The 21,134-nt window shown below is 37.6% G+C and overlaps 1 protein-coding gene across 1 annotated transcript in view; it reads left to right on the forward strand.

The window, feature by feature from the left end:
* The window catches only part of plxnc1 (plexin C1), a 146,925-nt gene that overhangs the window by 98,792 nt on the left and 26,999 nt on the right, over nt 1–21,134 (forward strand). Inside the window, exons 28-35 of the mRNA XM_039762158.1 lie at nt 269–372; nt 1,717–1,758; nt 6,388–6,521; nt 9,041–9,239; nt 9,766–9,912; nt 11,095–11,260; nt 18,648–18,751; nt 19,843–19,918. Of these exons, the coding sequence (XP_039618092.1) occupies nt 269–372; nt 1,717–1,758; nt 6,388–6,521; nt 9,041–9,239; nt 9,766–9,912; nt 11,095–11,260; nt 18,648–18,751; nt 19,843–19,918 (972 nt within the window). The remainder of the gene's footprint in view (nt 1–268; nt 373–1,716; nt 1,759–6,387; nt 6,522–9,040; nt 9,240–9,765; nt 9,913–11,094; nt 11,261–18,647; nt 18,752–19,842; nt 19,919–21,134) is intronic.

Consider the following 21,134-nt stretch of genomic DNA (forward strand, 5'->3'; position numbering starts at 1 on the left):
CCATCGTCTTCCAGTCCACAGGAAAAATGAGAAAAGGAGTCAACATCCACGTCACCCTTCTCTCCATTGTCCTTGGTCTTACCTCAGAAGTGAAACAAAGATGCTCTCTAGGCATGTGTGTGAAGGCCTATATGCATTCTAAAGTTTTAGTAGCATTTTTTTTTTGAAAAAAAAATGTTTTTCTTTATTATTTGAAATCTAACCAATAAAATGTTGATTGATTTACCTAATTAGAAGACAAACTAACCTTTTGTTGCATTTTTTATAGGTTTTGCTGAACTACAGACTGAAAAATCTGATTTAATTGAAGGTTCTGTAGTCCTTCCCTTCTTGGACTATAAGCATTTTGCCAACAGAATTTTTTTCCCTGAGGTAATCCAACTTTACTCTTTAAATGACATTCTTTAGATTTCTATCTTTGAACTGATTATTTTTCTAGACTACATTTAAGAATTTTTTTCCATGTTAATGCATGCTTTGAAATTATTGGTAAGTGGTATTAATTTTACAACCTATGACAGTAATCTAGGATAATCATATCTGTTTTAAGGTTTAAAGAAGGAGCACAGACATCTGACCGAAGTTAGCTACTGTTTCTTTAATATAACACAACTTGTAGTCATTCAGATGGATTCTTCACAAACACGTTGCTGAGGTTCAAAAGGATTCTGCATTTATTTAAGGTAGCAATGTTTGCTGCTTTGTCAATTAATAATTGGCATCATTAAGCAAACAATGTTATGTTCAGCTATGGAATACCATGGAATTTGTTAAACATGCTTCTCTGCCCTCATTATTTTGTAAATCTTTGTTAAGCATATTCTTATAGAAGAATATGAGCCTCATCCATGACATGATTTTTTAGGTGTTATATTTTTTGTAAAATCCAAATATGATCAACTATTTACATGAAGATCAAAAAAATGCTGGGCAGTAAGGTGTTGGTAGTTTCTATGCTGTACAACATGTAATTTCTCATTTATAAAAAAAAAAAAAAAGTTTTAAAGCTGTTAAAGCCCAGATTATGTTCATAACGTGTCAAGATATACTTTAATATATTACTATAAAGCTTGTATGTAGTGTTTTCTAATGTAAAAAATAATTTACCTTGTATTGTATAATCAGTGATAAAAATATGAAATTTTTAAGCACCTCCATAAAGCTCTAATTTGTTTTGAATCATAGCTTTCAAGTTTATTTTTGTACAGCATAATTAGTGATCAGAAATTAAGTATATAAATTTATGATTTAAATGTATCAACTAATAATAAGCAAGTGTTAGACTCAGCCCAGCAAATGGTCCGGGCAGAGGAAGACTAGCCAAAATTCAACCAAAATCAAACTTTAAATTTTCAGGTATGTTTTAAATAAAGAGAAGTCCTTAAAGGCAGCTGATACATTATCTTCTCTGTTCCCATTATTTTGGTAATATTGGATCATGCAAGGCCATGGTGTAATAGAACAAAATTATAGTTCCTTGCAATGGTCATGATCACATTTCATTGCATTAGCTTCTGACCCTGCCTGCTTGTCTTCTTGCACATTGCGCTATGCCATTATGTGTATGTCTATGTATACATAACCTGTGGCACCCTGTGATGGACTGGTGCCTTGTCCAGGGTTGTTTCCATAGCTCCCCATATCTCTAAATTTGATTGAGCAAGTTTAAGGAAGTTATGTATATTTTTTTCATATTCATTATTATTTATTTTTCAGGTTGGGTCTAATTCAAGATGTTTTGTTAATGATATATGCACAGTAAGTTTACACTTTATATCTTTTAAAATTTTTGATGAAATGTAACATAGTTAATGTAAATCTTCCTTTATTATAAAATTTCCATTAAGTGAATAAAGCACCTATTGTATGTAAAAGCAGGAACTGTATGAAGGCTAAAATGGAACAGTAAATTATAGAGGTGAAAATTAGAAATAAAATTCTGCAACTTCAAATTGTTACCTTGTTATTCTGCATTTCGAGAAAATGCATTAATGTATTTATCATAGTTATTGCATGTAATATCAGTGCACAAGTTACATTTTAAACTCTCACAAAACAATTGTAGTTTCTTTAATGATTAAATATAGATGCTGTTTCTTGAAGGTATTCTGGTTTTCATCCCACATTCCAAAGGCAAGTGTTAGGCTGTTACCTCCAAACTGGAATGGTAGAAGTAAATGTGGATGGGTGGCCAATCCTGTGATGGACTGCGGCTGTCTATGTCCCTACAGCCTGGATTAAGTGGGTTAAGGGAATGGATGGATGATTGCTTAAAATGCTTTTATAACTTTTTTCTGTGTTGATTTTGTTCAGGTACTAGTAACTGCTAACTTTAACTTTCTTTCCAATATACTGTTTTATGTGAAGATGTCCAAATCCACTGTTTTGGTTTCTTGTCAAGAATTAGATGGGGTGTCAATTTACTAATCTTGTTTTACCCTTTATACTCAATACAATGAAGAACTTAGTTGTGTGTGTGTTTTTTTTCTTCTTAGTAATAAGGTTACTGATGCAAGTGCTAAATAACGGCACAAAAAATAAAAAATGAGCAGCCTTATTGGTTTGCTTCCCATTCTGCACTCTCCCCATGTAGAAGGTATAGTGAACTTCTAGCCGGGATGGGTCTAACGTGATGTGCATGACCATGTCATATAAAAATTTACAGCACATTCTTGTGTGTGTGTGTGTTTTTCTTTGTTTTGATGTTATAAGTGACATGGTACAGTAAATGTCTGCTGCTTAAATTTAAGTTGAACTCATCACAGAGGGTTGTCTGCCCAGTCTTTTTCCTGTGTTAGTGTAGACTACAGAAAGGGCAGCTTTGGTTTATTTGAAGTCAAAAACAAAAAAGTTTTTAGTCGCCTTCTTTTTTGCTGATTCTCTGCTAACTTCCCCTTTCTGTTTAATCAGTCATCTTTTTTGGTTATCTCTCAGTGTATCAGAGCTTGTTTTTGCAAATGTGCTTTTTTTGTATTGCATTATTTTAGAATTTTTTGTGAGGTCATTGCCAAAGGTTGCAGTTTTTTAAATGAGTACTTTTATTTTATTACTCCCTTGGCATGGATCACCTGAGCAGTATCTAGTATCCACCTCTCTGCTACAACTAGGGGAACAGAAGAGAGAGAAAAGCTGGGGAAGAATCCTGGCTGGACAGTGTGTACACTCTGATGTTGAGATACACAGAAATACTGACTATATGAAATACAAAACTAATGATTCAGAATAGAAAACTTGCCACTTTTGTCTTTCAACAGCTGTTATAGTTAACCCAGCCCCTCCTCTTACACAATGCTGCCTTTAGGTCCTGCCATTTTATTCTATATCATTCTGTTTTCTTGAGAACATATAGTATACTTCTGGTTGATAGAGTGTAGTAAATGCAGAAAACCTATCCATTTGCTTAGCCCACATTTGTCAATATGGTACTGAACATTAAGCCAAAGCAGGAATCAGTCCTGATTATAAAGAGGAAGAAATCCGAACAACCTACAGAAAAGTCACTTGTGTATGGAGAGGATAGGCAAACTCCATACAAACAGTGTGGCTGAGGTCCAAGAATGGTGAGCAGTGGTTGTCGTAATTTTAATACCATGCTGTCCTGCAGAGAAACACATTAAATGTAAAGTTTAATTAATATAATGCAGTATTACCAGCTACTGTACTACTGAACTTAAGTTTTTTCTTCATTTAAAGACTGTTTGTCATTTAGCATAAGAGCATAACTTACATTCATGGAGATTTGTTTTTGCGGTTGTAGTTTGATACACTTTCAAGATTATATTGAGTAACTTAAATGATCCTCTTTAATAAAACCCCTGTTTGCGTCCAGGTGTTTGTGCGTGTGTGTCTTCTGGTGAAGTGCGCATGCGCGGGCTGCGCCACACATCGAACCACGCCCCGCCCATGTGCATGGCTCCGTGGACGCACACACACTGGAAGCCGGGCACACAGTGAATGGCCTAGCCGCTGCCGCGCAAGATAAGCAAATAAAGCGCACACACTGGAAGCTGAACACACAGTGAATGGCCTTGCCACGGCCGCGCATGATATGAAATAAAGGACACCATTGCTGGGGAGAGTGCTGATTGGGTAGTCGCGGCCGCGCATATAAAATCCATTGCTGGGGAGACACCACACATACAATAATCAGCTGCACGCCAGCACAGATTAAAATACTTGCTGGGGAACTAAACAGTACTTGCTGGTGAGACGCCACAGGCACGATTATCAGCTGAACGCCACACATTACATCAGTTGCTGGGGACACTCTGCTGATTGTCCACTGTTGTGACAGAAAATTAAAGTCATATTACGGACATCAAAGCCAGTATTACTGTCAGAGAAAATTACAGGCATTTTACGGAAATACAAACCAGTATTACTGCGAGAGAAAATTAAAGACACACAATACAGTGACGCATATTACAGCCACATACAAGCCAGTATTACTGTAAGAGAAAATATTACGGACGTATCTGCTAACAACATGCCACCCAAAAAAAAGGACACATCAAGTAGGACAAAAGACACAGACAATCAAATCCTATATAAGCAACATCTCCTGGAAGAACGGTCAGCTCAACAAGTAAACATCAACAAAAGATAGATAGATAGATAGATAGATAGATAGATACTTTATTAATCCCAAGGGGAAATTCACATAATCCAGCAGCAGTATACTGATACAAAGAAACAATATTAAATTAAATAGTAATAAAAATGAAAAAAAATTAAAATAAAATTAATGTTCGCATTTACTCCCCCGGGTGGAATTGAAGAGTCGCATAGTGTGGGGGAGGAACGATCTCCTCAGTCTGTCAGTGGAGCAGGACACTGACAGCAGTCTGTCGCTGAAGCTACTCCTCTGCCTGGAGATGACACTGTTAAGTGGATGCAGTGGATTCTTCATGATTGACAGGAGTTTGCTTAATGCCCGTTGCTCTGCCACAGATGTTAAACTGTCCAACTTTAATCCTACAATAGAGCCTGCCTTCTTAACAAGTTTGTCCAGGCGTGAGGCGTCTTTCATCTTTATGCTGCCACCCCAGCACACCACCGCGTAGAAGAGGGCACTCGCCACAACCGTCTGGTAGAACATCTGCAGCATCTTACTGCCGATGTTGAAGGATGCCAACCTTCTCAGAAAGTATAGTCTGCTTTGACCTTTCTTACATAGAGCATCAGTATTGGCAGTCCAGTCCAATTTGTCATCCAGCTGCACTCCCAGATATTTAAAGAAAGGGTGAAAGACAAAGAAAAATTCGAGCAAATAGATCGATCGAAGAAAAAGAAAATGAGCGTCAGAAAAATGCTAAAAGAGTAAGACTCAGAAGAACAAACCTTAGAAAAAGTTGGCATTTACTTGCCAGAACCAGTATTCAGCCATGGTCAGTTTTATGTTGCATTATCAAGAGTTAGAAGTTTTCCAGATGTTGTTGTCAAGGTTGTAGATGGTCCTGAACAAAGCAAACTGTTTCCAAACTCAGACAGAATATTTACAAGAAATGTTGTCTATAATGAAATTGTATAGAAAAATTTCATGAGGTAAAAAAATAGAAAATTTTACCTAAATATCTTCTTCAGATATTGTGTCTTACAGATTGTTACAAAGTTTTACACTAAGGCAATATTAATTATACTTACTGTATTGTCATATACGTTTCTATTTTATTTTTATTATTTTACTTTAGGCTTCTTGCAAAAATATTTTTGACAAAAAAAAATTAAGACAAGAAACAGAATGAGGTCAACGTCCCATGCCATTTGATACAGACTGTTCCTACTAATGTTTATGCACTACTGTTCTAGCGCCCGTTATTGTAACGGGTTTAATGTCTAGTTTAAAATAAAGTACTAACTCGATGTTGTTTAGCCAATACCTATTTAGTTATATACAGGTTAAACAAACAAGCACAAGCTCTGCACTGAATGCTAGCTCATCATAGGGTACTAACATACACAAACTTGTTTATATCAGGGACAATTTAACATAACATTAATTAACCAGCTTAATCTAATTTGGGGTAGTGAAACAATGGAGCTTCACCTGGCAGCATTGAGCACCAATAGACAGGAGCCAATCCCAGATGAGGCGCCAGTCCGTTGTATGGCCTACTCCCACACACGCCTACATGTGACCAGTTTACAAACACCAGTTAACCTAACATTTCCATCTTTAGAATGTAGAAGAAAAACCAGAGCACCTACAGGTATAAACACAGGACTAAGGAAATGTGAATCAACAGTACTGCTTTCTGCCACACTGTCCACTCCACAAACATACTGTATGCATTGTATATAGTAATATGTTTTACAGTTTCATCTAGCTTAATCACTATATTTTATCAGTTAAAATCTATAATCTTTATGACAATCCTTTGATTGCAGCCTTTTCAGGATACTCAAGAACTCAATACAGATGGATTTTCCAAGGCATTATTTGACCTTCTGAGTAACAAGTTGTTTCTTATCAGCCTTGTGCACACATTAGAAGCACAAAAGACATTTACCATCAAAGATCGGTAAGTTGCAGATTTTGAAGTTCACATTTGCATAATACTACTGTTGCACTGTTTATGCATATGGGGTTAATGATTATTTTATCTGAGACTTAAGCTAAATTGATGTGTTCCTGCTAATGGAGTAAGACCACTGCTAAAATACTGTAGTTCAATATGCTAGGAAATGCAAAATCCACCTAATGTTACGAGAAGTGTCACTTAATATAAAAATGAAGTACAGATGACTAATAACATGTTCAACAATTTGTATAACAATTTGAAAGCTGAGTGAGGAACCAAACAATTTATGTTTAAGTGTTAGTTCCTTATTTTGCACAGTTGCTAAGTGAAAAGGACAGCTTGAAAGGGACTAGAAGTGAACATTTAGACATCTAAAGTCATTAAAGATAAAGAGGAATAAAAATGACTTCTCAGTTTTAGGTTAAAGGCTTGTTAGATTATCAATCTACACCAAGAAAAACTGCAGTCTGCCACTCTGCTGTGTTAAAATGGGCATTTTCTGTTGATATTATTTGGTGAATTTGGATCCTTCTACAGAATGTACAAATAAAAACAGAGTAAAGCATGAAAGCACTTTTAGCTAGAGAGTATGAAGTCTGGGACTTCTATATAATGTACACATCAGCTTTTTAACACAAATAACCCACTTCTCCATTCAGCCAATGATGTATCTGCAACTCCACATACAGTACATGCAGACGTAGCTGAGAAGTTTATTGTTGTTTGACCAAGTAGGAAATAGAGAAGAATGCACCATTTTAGCAACTTCAACTATGTGACATGTTGATTCCACCATTTCGGAAACCACTGCCCTTTTCTGAGTTTACAGATAATTATGTGATAAGCAAAACTACGCCACAAGATGGAGTTCCTTGAACTACAACATCTTGTTAATGAGGGCGCTGGAGGAAAATGACCGTTCAGACTAGCAGAAAGGCCTTAAATACATCACAGCTCTTTACATCAGTGGTCTGTACAGGGACATCTGCCGTATATTTTTGACCATGAAGTGGGTGGGCAAGTGCAGTAGAAGACCGTGTTGAGTTCCACTTCTCTTAGCTAGTGACAGGAGGTTGAGGCTACAGTGAGTATGTGATCACCAAAACTGGATAACCTAAGACTAAAAAAAAACTGTCATCTGATCTAATGAATCTCAGGTCTGCTTTGACATTTACATAGAGTAAGAATTTGGAAAAACAGCATAAAATAATTGATCCATCTGTGACGATGCGGGTTCTGCTTCATTCTCCCACTTTTTGGGAGCTCTTTTACCCGACACCGTTGGTAATGTAACCTCAGATTCCTAGGGTGGATTCCTCTACGATCGTACCCACTCTCCCATTCAGTGAGCACGATCCGTCCCTTGAGCACCGATCTTTCGCTCCATCCGGGAACCCTGACCACGCTGACCTTTCTTCTACGGCCGGCTGGCTTGTCTGCTTCCTTTTGCCCCCAGTGCTACTCTCGCTCTCTAATCCTCTTTCCTTTCAGTTTCTTCCCTTTTCTCCGTGGGTGCAGTGCCTCAATCATGCACCGTAGGAAGTCGATTAAGCAATTGAGAGTGATCGCACCCTCACGTGCAGGTGCAGCTTGCCCCAATTGCTCCACCAACTCCCTGCAGCTTCACGATCACACCCATGGAGACTGACACGGAAAATGGATTATTTAAAAGCTGCCAGTCTTTTATGGCCACGGACCTGCTACACCACAACATCCTGCCTTGTGTTAACAGTGCAGACTGGTGGATATAGTCTAATAGTGTAGTAAATGTCATTTTGGCATATTTCAGGTCTCATAATGCCAGCCAAGCATCATCTGAATTTTAGGTATTGTTCCTAAAAATGTTCATCCCTATAGCCATACTGTACCTTTGTCCAAATGGATACTTGCCGCAGTGTAATGCACATTCTCTTAAGCTGGCTCCATAAACTTAAAAGTGACATTACTTAAACAAACTGTCCAATCCACTAGACACTTTCAGGATGAGGTGGATTGTTTGCAGCATTAATGTGTAGTTAGAAAATATGATAGAAATGTGTGATGCAATGCTTCAGCATGGATCACATTCCATATGGAATATTTTAGCATCTAGTTGATTCCATAGGTTATTTCAGCCTTTTATGAAGGCAAAAGAAGGACCTACCCTGTACTAGTTAGGCATGTCTAAGAATGTGACCTCATAGTCTGTAGTAGGATCCCAATCATTCTGAATATTGCAATTTATGTTTTTAATATGGCATAATACTAAATGGTGAGCCAACTACTAAAGATAGGTGATAATAGAGTGGTTTCTTGACTATGCACTGATGGCCCTAATAATACTGCATTATGGATAAGAACCTCTGCTCACTAGTTTTTGTAGCCAACATTTTTAAATTATAAATGCTAAAAATATCCATCTGTTCATTTTTAACCTAATGAAATTGAACTTTAATTAGCTTTTTTAAACACAGTTTAGATGAGTATCTTACCTACCTTTTAAATATTTCAAACATCTGACTGACGCATTTTCTTGACAGATGCACCTTTGCCTCCTGCTTGACCATTGCTCTTCATAGTAACCTTGACTATCTCACAGATGTTATGAAAGATTTGTTGCAGGACCTCATGGATCAATCCACTAATACACAGCCAAAGCTGATGCTGAGACGTACCGAGTCTGTTGTTGAAAAACTACTAACCAACTGGATGTCAATTTGCTTGTATGGATTCCTTCGTGTAAGTTTGACTCAAGTGACAATGATACCTTATATTTAGTCTAAACTCCACAAGTACTGTACCACTTTAAAATCTTCTGAACTTCTGTCCTGCATGCTGCAAAATAATATAAACCTCTTGAAATACACCCAATGCTAAGTGTAGGTGAAAGATAATTTTAACTTTGCAATACATAGATACAGGTATACACATTATAAATCTTTCCATCTACCCATTCATTTATTTTTAAACCCATTAAATCCAATTTGAGGTGTTGGGTGCTAGTAGCCAACACTGACTAGGGCTTTAGTCTATTGCAGGGTACACTCATGTGGGTAGAAACTGGGATGTGAGCGGGAGCTGGAGTCTTCAGACTTGGGGAGAATGTGCACACTTCACACAGACACATAATGATTAGGTTGAGATTCAAATCTAATATCCTGTAACTAGGAAGAAAAAACAAGAACTATTGCACTTACCAAAACCAGATGAAATATCATGAAAAAATTCTTTAACTAAATGTTTTTCTGCCATTTTTCTCATTCAGGAATCAGTCGGAGAACCATTGTTTTTACTGGTTTCAGCTTTAAGTCAAAGGATAAGTAAGGGTCCTGTTGATGCGATTACTGAAAAAGCACTTTATACTTTGAACGAAGACTGGCTGCTATGGCAGGCGCAAGACTTCAATAACCTTGTATGAATACATTTTTGGATTTTAGTTTCTTTCTTTCTTTCTTGATATCTGATTTAAAGATTAATGCAATTTGTCTTCAACCTAATGAATACATTTTATGCCAGACATTGTAACCTATCATCTAACTAAAAAGTAAATTGTTACAATTTAAAAAAATAATTACAATAGGGCTAAATAAAGTACTTATGGAGTAAGTGATGACAGTTTAAGCCAATCATTCTCAAGCTCACTTAGTCCATTTCAGAGTCATGGTGGGCCTGAGCCATTTCCTATTATGGGGCACAAGGCAGAAAACAGTCCTGGACAGGACACCTAAAGTAGAACAGGATTATTCCAAATGAAAGAGTGTGGAGATAATTTGTACAACAAAGGGCAGGTGCCCTATGTTTTTGTACTCAAGTACAGTGGACATTATGGGCCTCATGAACAGAGGAGTGAGCTCCAGTTGAATGCGCATTCACCACAGTGTACTGAATTTTATGAAAATATAGAAGATCAAATCCCTGCTGTCACTGAGGTTGAGACAGGGTTTGCAAGAAAGCTCCATAGGTTGTTTTATTTCGAAACTTTGCATGGTGAGTGCTTTAGTCACTAGGAAATTTAGTATGTCATGGTTTCTAAAGTCTGTTAGGGTCTCTTTCTTGAAAACCGTCAAAGGAGAGCTGCAGACAAATTGTTCTTAAGAGCATTTTAGACAAAGTGAAACCTTTTTTCTTTTGTCCATTTTTAGATTAGAGTGAATACAGTTATTTGTCTTAACATTTCATATTCAAAGTTCAGGCTGCAATCTATAATGAGACTGCGGATTTTTAATGTAGGTTGTGGCTGATGAAAGATGGTAGAGATTAATGTGTTGCCATTCTTGCTTCTGATGAGCACATCATTTGGTGTTTCATAATCATATATGCACTGTACTGTATACTATAAATAACTGATCTTTAAGATTGAGAAAGAAGTTGCGTGTTTTAACTTCATTTTATTATTTCAACATTTTTGCATATCAGGAATGCATTTATAAAATTTACTTACTGTAATGAGACTTCTTATACTTTGGTAAACATACAGTATCTAAATTATGTATTATTATTATTATTATTAGTCTTGTAATAATATTTATTTTATACAAATGATGTTTTTCTATTTGTAAATAATACTTTTTTTACCTTTTACTGTATATTGTAGAAATTAAATGTGACTTTCCCAGCAAGTCCAGGAACTGATGATATCACACTAGATGTCAATGTGCTTGACTGTGACACTGTTGAACAAGGAAAAGAGAAAATCTTGCAGATTTTTAAGATGAAATTTGGTTATTTCCAGCAATTTCAGGCAAAGCACATTGATATTGGTAAGCATGTCATTTAATTCAAATAATTTGAGGCAGGAGAAGTAAATGTCCTTTTTGCCAGTAAGGTGCTGTTTAATTTGCACATTCACTGTATTTGTTGTGAATAATTTTGCTTTCAGTGAGTTGATCACATTATGGGACTTTAAATTAGTTTTTTTTCAGCAACTGGGAACTGTGCATAAGGTACAAGAGGTAGGCTTGTTTTAGAATTAGTGGTAGAATTTCCTGAACTGCTACTAACTTTATATTACTGCCTTGGTTGGAAAGAGTGAGTTGTTAGAAGTGAAGTGTGCTAGGTCTGGAGGTTGACTACGTGCCACGGAATATTTATGGTCTGTAGTTCATTATCAATGATATCTATAAAATATTATATCAGATGTTATTAACTGCACATACCAACCTCATGTCCCATTTGTAAGGTTAATAAAAGGTAAGATTTACTATTAAATAATGCAGTTGCCCAACTACATCACAAATTTAGGGTCCTGGGTTCAATTCTTAGTCTGGAGACTGTCCCTGACTTTACATTGAAGTAGTAATTAAAATAAGACTTTGTCTAGAACTTTGTTATATCTTTAAATCCATTAAGCAAACTGGAGATTGGTAAACTTGCAACTTTGTAGTTCTTTGTTTGCTCATCAGTTTGCAGAATTTGATATGTGGCTGCAATAATTGTTACTAATATGTCCTCAGTCAGTCTATGAATTCTCGATGAACATGCAGGGTACAGACATTGCATTCAGAGTTACTTCTAACTTTATTTTATATAGCAGTTTTTGTGATGAAATTCATTGCCCAGTGGCAAAAAAAAGATTTAAGAGATCTAAAGTTTTGGGAAATAATTGAAGAGATAATTTCCTCAAGATTGTGCTATTTAAGCTCATGTGGTCCTAGCTGCAATGTGTTGGGAAATGCTGTTTATTTAATCGATGTGATCATTCTGCACAGAAAAGAAAGCTAGTGTATTCAAAACCATTTTCCTTAATGTTCCACCTTGGACCAAGCTGTGTCAAAAGACTTTTAAAACAATCTGGCAGTCTATTTTATTTTGTTTTATTTACTTATTTATTGATTTATGTATGTATGTGTTTACAGTACCTACAAAATGAATTTTTCCCAAATTCAAAATGGATTTTCCACGATTTATTGTTTGAAATCATTAAATTACAGTACATTTAATTACACTTTTTTGACACTGTTTATCTGAAAAAGTATAACCAAATCCCTATACTTTGACACAGGATAGGGTGAATAGTACATTTTATAGACATATAATGGTGTATTTCAGGAACCATCTAGTATATTCACACTATGGTGCCATCAGCAGACTACCATCCATCCATTATCCAACCCGCTATATCCTAACTACAGGGTCACGGGGGTGTGTTGGAGCCAATCCCAGCCAACACAGGGCGCAAGGCAGGAAACAAACCCTGAGCAGGGCGCCGGCCCACCGCAGGGCGTGCACTCACACACACACACACACCAAGCACACACTAGGGACAATGTAGAATCACCAATGCACCTAACCTGCATGTCTTTGGACTGTGGGAGGAAACCCACGCAGACACGGGGAGAACATGCAAACTCCACGCAGGAAGGACCCGGGAAGTGAACCCAGGTCTCCTAACTGCAAGGCAGCAGCTCTACCCACTGTGACACTGTAGACTACCATTTTCAATTAAATTACTAACACTGCTTATGGCATTATTACATAGTCAGCAGTGTCATATTATGAGGAATACGACGTAGTTTTCATATCAGACCCAGTTACTAAAGGCAGAGGGTAATAGTGTGGTTTCTCAGCTATACACTGATATAATCCAGGAAGTTAGGCCATATGGCCAAGAACTTCTGCTTCCTGATTTTCACAGCAGAAATTAAACACTGGTTGGACTGGTCACATTACACAGAGGAGCTATATAAGAAACAGCAGAGCAGACTCTTTTTTTTCTTAGGAGACTGTGTTCCTTAAATGTGGGTAGTGACATCCTTCACATGTTCTACAACTCTGTGACAGCCAGTGCAATTTTTTGTGCTGTGGTGTGCTGGGCTGGTAGCAACACTTCAAGAGAAGCCCGCAGAATCAACACACTAATTAAAAGAACAAGCTCAATTATAGGACACCTACTGGAGGAAGTGACGAAAGAGAGAATTAAAGCAAAACTGAGTGCCATTGTGAACAATGCTGCACATTCTCTCTGTGACACTCTAATCTAAAGCCTTTCAGATAACAAATTATTCAGCAAAGTGTGTCAAGAAACTCAACAGGAGGCCTTTATATTAATGGCATTACACCTTTATAGTATGTCACTGTGACTGCACTATTATCTTTAACCAAGTCAGAAGTTTTCAATATTTATGATCAATACCTACCTCTACCTTAAAACCATAGTATAAAATATACATAGTTTGAAACTTTACAAAACTAAACATGCTTGTCCACATGAAATGATATTTTATCATCTACTAGCCATCCCCTGCAGCTTCACCTGCGTATCAGCCCAGCTCTCTGTTCCTGACGTCACTCTTCCCCTTACATTTGGCCCGCAGCCTCTGTCTCGGATTAGCACAAATATATTGCTCCTGGAGGTGAACTATGATTCTTAACGCAATGAGAAAAGTCATAAAATCAACCGGAATGTTCAAATAAATTATGGGTCTAAAAAACTATAAGAACTATAAGAAATTTCAGGCTTGGACCCTGGAACTTTTAAAAATGTTTCTTAGTGAGCACCTATGGGCCTTAGGTAACCTACATTCCAAATTTCAAGTCCCAAGTCCTCATGGTTCGGGAGATTTCGTGATAAGTGAGTCAGTGGTATTGGGCTTTTATATATGTAGATTTATATTGCACGGTATTGTAGTAACTGTTCCAGTGTCCTCCATTTAGATCCAGTTCATACTCTATAAATTTACAACTGAAGCACAAGAAGGCTAAATACTCTGGGAGTCATTGACCAGAATTAAACCATCAACAGATGACAGGGTTCAGCTCCCACCTGGAGTTTGCATGCCCTTTATGGCTTTTCTCCAAGTACTTAAGTTTTCTCCTACTACTCAAAAATGTGCAGAGTAGATCCACAGGTGACTCAAAATTGGTCTGCTTTGCAGGTATACCCTATTTGGTGCCCTGTGCTACCAGGATTGTCTTTGGCCTGTGCAACTCTGAAAGTAGTTTCAGTGATAATTGGTGGATAAAAGTAGAAGGAATAAAATAAGCATAATTTAGGAGCAAATGGCATCTAACTTGCCAATAATACTGTTAAAAGCCGGGGCCTGGTTTTAGACATAGTTAGGCCCTATGCTATGGGATGCTGGAGAGGCCTATTTGGCAAGTGATGATTGGCACATACCATCGGACACTCTTGTTTGGTGCATTTCTGCCTAACTGATATTGTCTGTTAGGTTTTGTAACCTAGAAATTGTAACTAGCTTGTATTTTGTTCTGAGCTGTTCAGTTGTGATTGATTGTGGATCCTTGTTCTCAAACAGCCCCCCAGACTATTGTTCACTTGATTATGTTGACCTCCATTATAGTTCGCTTTGGATGTCTGCTATGCAAATAAATGTAAATGCAGAATCGGGCTGGGTAACAACTGAACTTGGCATGAATTCTGCCAAGATACATACTAGACCCGTCCATTAATGGAAGAAGGGTTGCTTTATTAGAACTTTAAAAGTTAAACTGTAACAATTTTTTACAAATCTGAAATATTGAGAGGCCACTTTAAACTGTGAGGCCTCTAAGCTATAGCTGGCTTAGCTTATGCCTAAATCTAGTCCTGTTGTAAACATTCTGATGCAATTTATTTGTTTAGATAAAATCTTCATACTTTGTTTAGCAGGAGGAAAGAAAGCTTTACTAGCAAAACTAACTAGCAGTCAGAGCAACTAATTATTACAGCCAGCCACAGTAAGTCAATACATCTTATCATACTTGACCCCTCTCAGTCATATTCACTTGATAAAGCCCCAGAACCTTTGCAGACACAGGAGCAACATGCAAATAACATGCATATTGAGTTGTGGTGGAGTTATGGACTCAGGCGCTGTGGAAGCTGTGTTACTAAGCACTGGGCCATCAACTAATAATCCAAATTAATACTGAAGAGTGCTAAGTCATGATAAATTGAATTCAATGTTGTACTTTAATGAGTTAGACTTAAAATTTTATGTAAAAAGACATTCTAATTTGGCTCATATGAGCCAGAGTCTGTTCCAAAGGATTGGCTACAATGCAGGACTCAGTTCAGTACTGGTCAGCCGTCTATTACAGGGCCAACTCACACACACACAGGCTGATTTGGAAGGAAACCTCAACAGACATAGCTAGAATGTGCAAGCTCTGCACAGGCAATGATTGGGTGTGGGATTCCATTAAATATTTTTTATTCTTATATTAATTGCCCTGCAGTTTTATTTTTTTTTAAAACATGAATTAGTTTAATCAGAATGGAGCGTGACAACTTTTTAAAAATATTGTAAATCAGTCAGAGGAATACAATTATTTTGCAATCGTTAGCACAAATGCATTCTGCTGAAGTCTGTTAACAGGAAATGCCACCCTAAAGCACCACACCAAACGAAGGTTCATAAAAAGTTCCTTAAACATTTGATGGTCACTCCTCTAAAACATTGTGCTATGGGGAAACTGAGTGCCTTAATAAAGCTGTCATGAATGTGCATCTTGTTAGAGGTGAGGGATGTGGTTATGCAAAAAGTCGAAGCTTGCGTTTTTGTTGTTAGAATCATTATACTCTACTCGTGAAAGTCGTGTTTGCTGGAGTTTTAAAGTGTTTTTTTAAACATCAATGAAACATTTTAAAGTATTTTATGAGATGAAAAATATTAGCTCCCTTGTCCATAACATCAGAGTCATACACATTTCTAGAATTATATTTTCTGCAAGGGCTTCTTGGTATTGGTGAACTGACTGAACAACCATTCTACGTCAAAGTCATAAAAAAAAACCTTTCTTATAAGAGCTGCTATGAAATGAAATAGTATAATCTACAATAGAAAATAATAGGCAAAGGTTACACTTTAGAAATATACAGTATTTCTGCACCAGAGCCGTCTTTTTATTTTGTCAGCATGCCATACACATTTATATAATTGACCCTTTAGCAAATGCATGCTGACTCAGCCCATCTCTAGCAATCCTTATTACAGGTCTACACTACTTACTCCATTACCTTTGCCACACCAAAAGCTCTCTTAATGCACATTGCACACAGTGGTGACATCGAGCCAGCGTTTCACATTGTGTGCAATTGTATCACATAATCAGCCCATCCATTTCTAATCTAGCTTTTTCAATTAGTGGGCATTGAGAAGTTAGAAACTACCCTGACAGAATTTTGTACAAGGCACTAATGCACCCAAACTAGGACACCAGTGTATTGCAAGACACACTCACACACACATACGCCTTTACCAATTTTCTTGACATGCTTGTCCTTAGGATAAGTGAGGAAGTCCCCCTAGTCTATCATCCATCTATCAGTTCAATTATTGAACTCGCTTACTGTATGTAGTCCAGGGTATTGGAGGACTAGAGCCTATCCTAGTAGCATGCAAGGCAAAATAGCATCTCATCCTTAATGGGGTGGCACTTCATCACAAATTACAATCAGTCTAAACATTCACACACACATTAGCCAGTTCAGCTAACAAGCACGTCTTTGATTTAATTTAATCAGGTGATGGCACCTGCAACCGCTCCCTAGTATATAAAAAGAGGAGTGCAAGATAACAAGAAAGGAGAACAGACAAAAGGAAAGAGACAAAGGAAGTGGAGGTTAAAGGTCAGGAGAAGAAGCAAGCAGGAGAGAGAAAAGAAACAAGCTGGTACAGTGAATGGAAGCAGGTGGATGGGAGTGAGGCCCAGGAGGGTGCTGTGGGTCACTCCTGTTGAGTGTCTTGGGATCAGGAGTGACCATTACGCTCTGGTGGTGCTTTCGTTGGGTGGAGCCAATGGCAGCAGTGGAAGTACAGAGCGCACACGGTGGGTGGAGCCAGGATTGACAGCGGTTTGAGTAGACCAGGGCTTGATGGTTGCTTGTGGACATCATGGGATTGGAGACGGGGGACCAGATGAGATGGATGTCTACACCTGTTAGTCGACGTCTCTCTGGGCTGCAAGATCTGAACAGGATAAGCTGGAGAAGTGTCAACTTAAAAGGAAGGCACTTGTGGTTTTAAGGACAGATTCCAGCACTGTGATTTTTTTAACCTCGTTTTTAATGGATTTTCTATTTATTGAATTTTAACCTCCACAATGCACTTTATTTTATGGATTATTTATTTATTGACATTTTGGAGCACTGCACTTTTTGGGCGCCTTGTTTGGAATTGTTTTTAATAAAAGCACCTGAGCACATTTTCACCATCCCCTTGCTTTGTGTGTTTGTCCTCATCTGCTCAGTTCATCCTGGTCATGATTATCAATGGTGTCGGGTTCAAGAGGCTCCCAAAAATGGAAGAGGGAGCATGGAATTGACCCGCACCGTCACAAAACCTCTAAATCCTTTTCATACCTTGCTTCCTGTATGGCAGTGTTTCCCATCTTGTATTTATAACTGACGTTCCTGTTCCCTGCATGTAGCACTTTACACTTTTCTACATTAAACTGCATTTTCCACGTGTTCGTCCAGTTCTAGAGCTTGTCCAGGTCTTTTTGATTTTTTTTCTGCTGCCTCCTCAGTGTCTGCCATCCCTCTAATTTTAGTGTCATCTGCAAAATTCACAACTGTACTAACAATATCAGAATCAATGTCATTAATATAAATCAGAAAAAGTAATGGTCTAAGAACAGAGCCCCAAGGATCTCCACTGATGACCTCACTCCACATGGAACAATCTATTCTTATCTGTACTCTTTGTCGCCTGCCTGAGATTCAGTTTTTAGGTTACCTCTGATGTCTGCCGGTTCTAGTTTCAGAATTATTCTTTGGTCTGCGACTGCACCAAAGGCTTTGTGAAAGCTTAACATATTGAATGATTGGCAGATTGAATACAAAAAGGGAACTCCTCAAAGCAAAATGTTCCAATGAAATACTGCAGAACACAAGTGTAGAGCATGTTTATATTTACAAAATTCAATTGCATATGTATAGCTGAGTGGAATAATTATATGAAGTGAAGTGTAACAAATGAAAACTTATCCCAATGTAGTAAAATTCCTTTGAATCCAGGAGGAGGAGGTGGTTGGAAGCATTCTCTGATAGCGCGTTTCCACACCCACCACACACTTGAATCCAGACTGAAAACAAATGATCTCACAAGATGTAATATCTGATTCATCTGCTCATATGTGTTGCTTAAAATGAAAAATCTCCTCTGCGCTCATCTGTTGATTTATCTCTCCCCATTGAAATTTCAGAATACGATAATAATGGAATATATCTGAGACTCCAAGAAATTGACCAAAGTTCCAAGGCCTTGGACAATGGGACAACAGTGCTGAACACTTTCATGCATTATAAGGTAGGCATCTTGTGTCAGTGGGGTTATAAGTTATAAACTTTGTTTCCTGTGGGCAGCACCTTGGGATAGTGGTTAACAGGGCTGTCTCACAGCTCCAGAGTGCCAAACGAATGTGAAGTCCCACATTATCACAGAGTGTGGATGGCAGTTGGCAGTTCACTCCTGCTTTGTACCTGATGTAGTTGGATAACTGATTACATTAAACATTATTGAAAATGCGGGCGACACGATGGCACAGTGGGTAGCACTGCTGCCTCGCAGTTAGGAGACCTGGGTTCGCTTCCCGGGTCCTCCCTGCGTGGAGTTTGCATGTTCTCCCCGTGTCTGTGTGGGTTTCCTTCTGGTGCTTCAGTTTCCTCCCACAGTCCAAAGACATGCAGGTTAGGTGCATTGGCGATTCTAAATTGTCCCTGGTGTGTGTGTGCCCTGTGGTGGGTTTGTTCCCTGCCTTGCTGGCTGGGATTAGCTCCAGCAGACCCTTGAGACCCTGTAGTTAGGATATAGTGGGTTGGATAATGGATGATTAAAAATGGAAGGATGTTTGTTAGAACCTTATGGTAAGTTTAGTATAAGGCATCTTTTAGGCTTTTGAAACTGTGAGATTTGTAATGTATATGAAGGCATTACATAAGAAAAATGCATTATTATTATTACGATAGCTAGTAAAGCACTACATGAGGTTCTGGTCAGTGAACCATGGGCAAACAGCATATGAAAGAATGTTCTGACTTGTGTATGCTTGTTTCTTTCCTGTTCGATTTTAAAGTTAGGCAAACTGAAATTCATTAATGGGCCATTTTTATATTTTTAGTACTGGTTTGCTGACAATGAAAAAACAATGATATGGTGAGGAATGCTAAAAGCAGACACTTGATCTTATACTATGATCAACTACTTCATTTATAGTTAGGAAATGAAAATTGGAGTCTTTAAGGGAAGAAGCAGTGTGCTGTAGAAAAAAAGTTCAAAAAGTTCAGCTCCATTTTTTTAAACAGTACACTAAAACCACAAAAGTTTTTTTGATTTCACACATTTACAGTAATTTTGCAACTTCATCTAACTTGGGCCTTTCTTGTTCAATGCACTTTCAGATTCCAGATGGGGCAAAAATCCGGGTGACCCGCAGAACTAACCAACCCAAGATTTCCACTCAAGAAAGCATAAAAGGTAAAATGCAGATATGATCTATGCTCTTGACTTTGCACTAAAGTACAATGCAGCAAGGAACCGAATGCTTTAAATCTGAAGCAGGAGTGGGTGGGGATGAGTTACTTAATATCAAAATACTGTGACTTAATTTGTTTCTTTCTGTTTCAGTCACTCTTCCTTTACAATGGAGAGTCGTATTGCCCTCTGGTAAACTGTACATACGGCTACACATAAACCTATTGTTTTTCTACCATATCAAACATTCTTCTAGTTTATTCTCAATGGTGAAATGTCAGAAATACTATAAAAGCTCTACAACCTCTGTTTTGAGGGACTTGTTTGGTTGCAGATTTCGTGCTAGCCCAGCAGCAAATCATTCTGACTTTTAGGTGATCTCATTGTTTATTTCAATGGTGTTTCTGCTATTTTAATTATGTATTCTGTTCTGTTTTGTATTGTATTGTATTGTATTGTATTGACCCCCTTCTTTTTGACACCCACTGCATGCCCAACCTACCTGGAAAGGGGTCTCTCTTTGAACTGCCTTTCCCGAGGTTTCTTCCATTTTGTCCCTACAAGGTTTTTTTTTGGGAGTTTTTCCTTGTCTACTTAGAGAGTCAAGGCTGGGGGGCTGTCAAGAGGCAGGGTCTGTTAAAGCCCATTGCTATACAAAAGTAAATTGTATTGTATTGTATTGTATTCTGTAAAGTACGGTTGAGTCAATTTAAATTTATAAGAAATTCTGCATGACAGTTTTAGCCAGTAGTTTAAAAACACTTTGCTCAACTTCTTCTTTTTAACTCACTTTTCAGTGGGGTGTGTTAAATATCAGTGGTTAGATTAAATTAAAACTGCAAAGAGTGAAGCAGACGGAGGTCTGAATGCTAAAGGGGAAGAGTTTTTCAGTGTCATACCCATCTGTGTGCTGATTTGTAAGCAACTGATTAAATAACCAAACACTTACACAAACTATGAGTTACTTATACAGTATGTAACACACAACTGCTTACTACATTCTTATAAAAATATAACAAGCTAAAAATATAGAAAGTTAGGTATAAGAACGTGCTTAAATAAAAAAGGGCACACATAAAATAAATGAATCAAAACAAAGAACAGTTGCTATGAAGCTCCTCAAAGACTGAACTTGGCAGTTACCAATTTACATTTGCCTCCTGTGATTTTTGTAAAATAATTTTCCTGTTTTAAGATGTATACTCTGAGATTAAAACTT

The sequence above is a fragment of the Polypterus senegalus genome, chromosome 8, assembly GCF_016835505.1.
Source record: "Polypterus senegalus isolate Bchr_013 chromosome 8, ASM1683550v1, whole genome shotgun sequence".
Lineage (NCBI taxonomy): Eukaryota > Metazoa > Chordata > Cladistia > Polypteriformes > Polypteridae > Polypterus > Polypterus senegalus.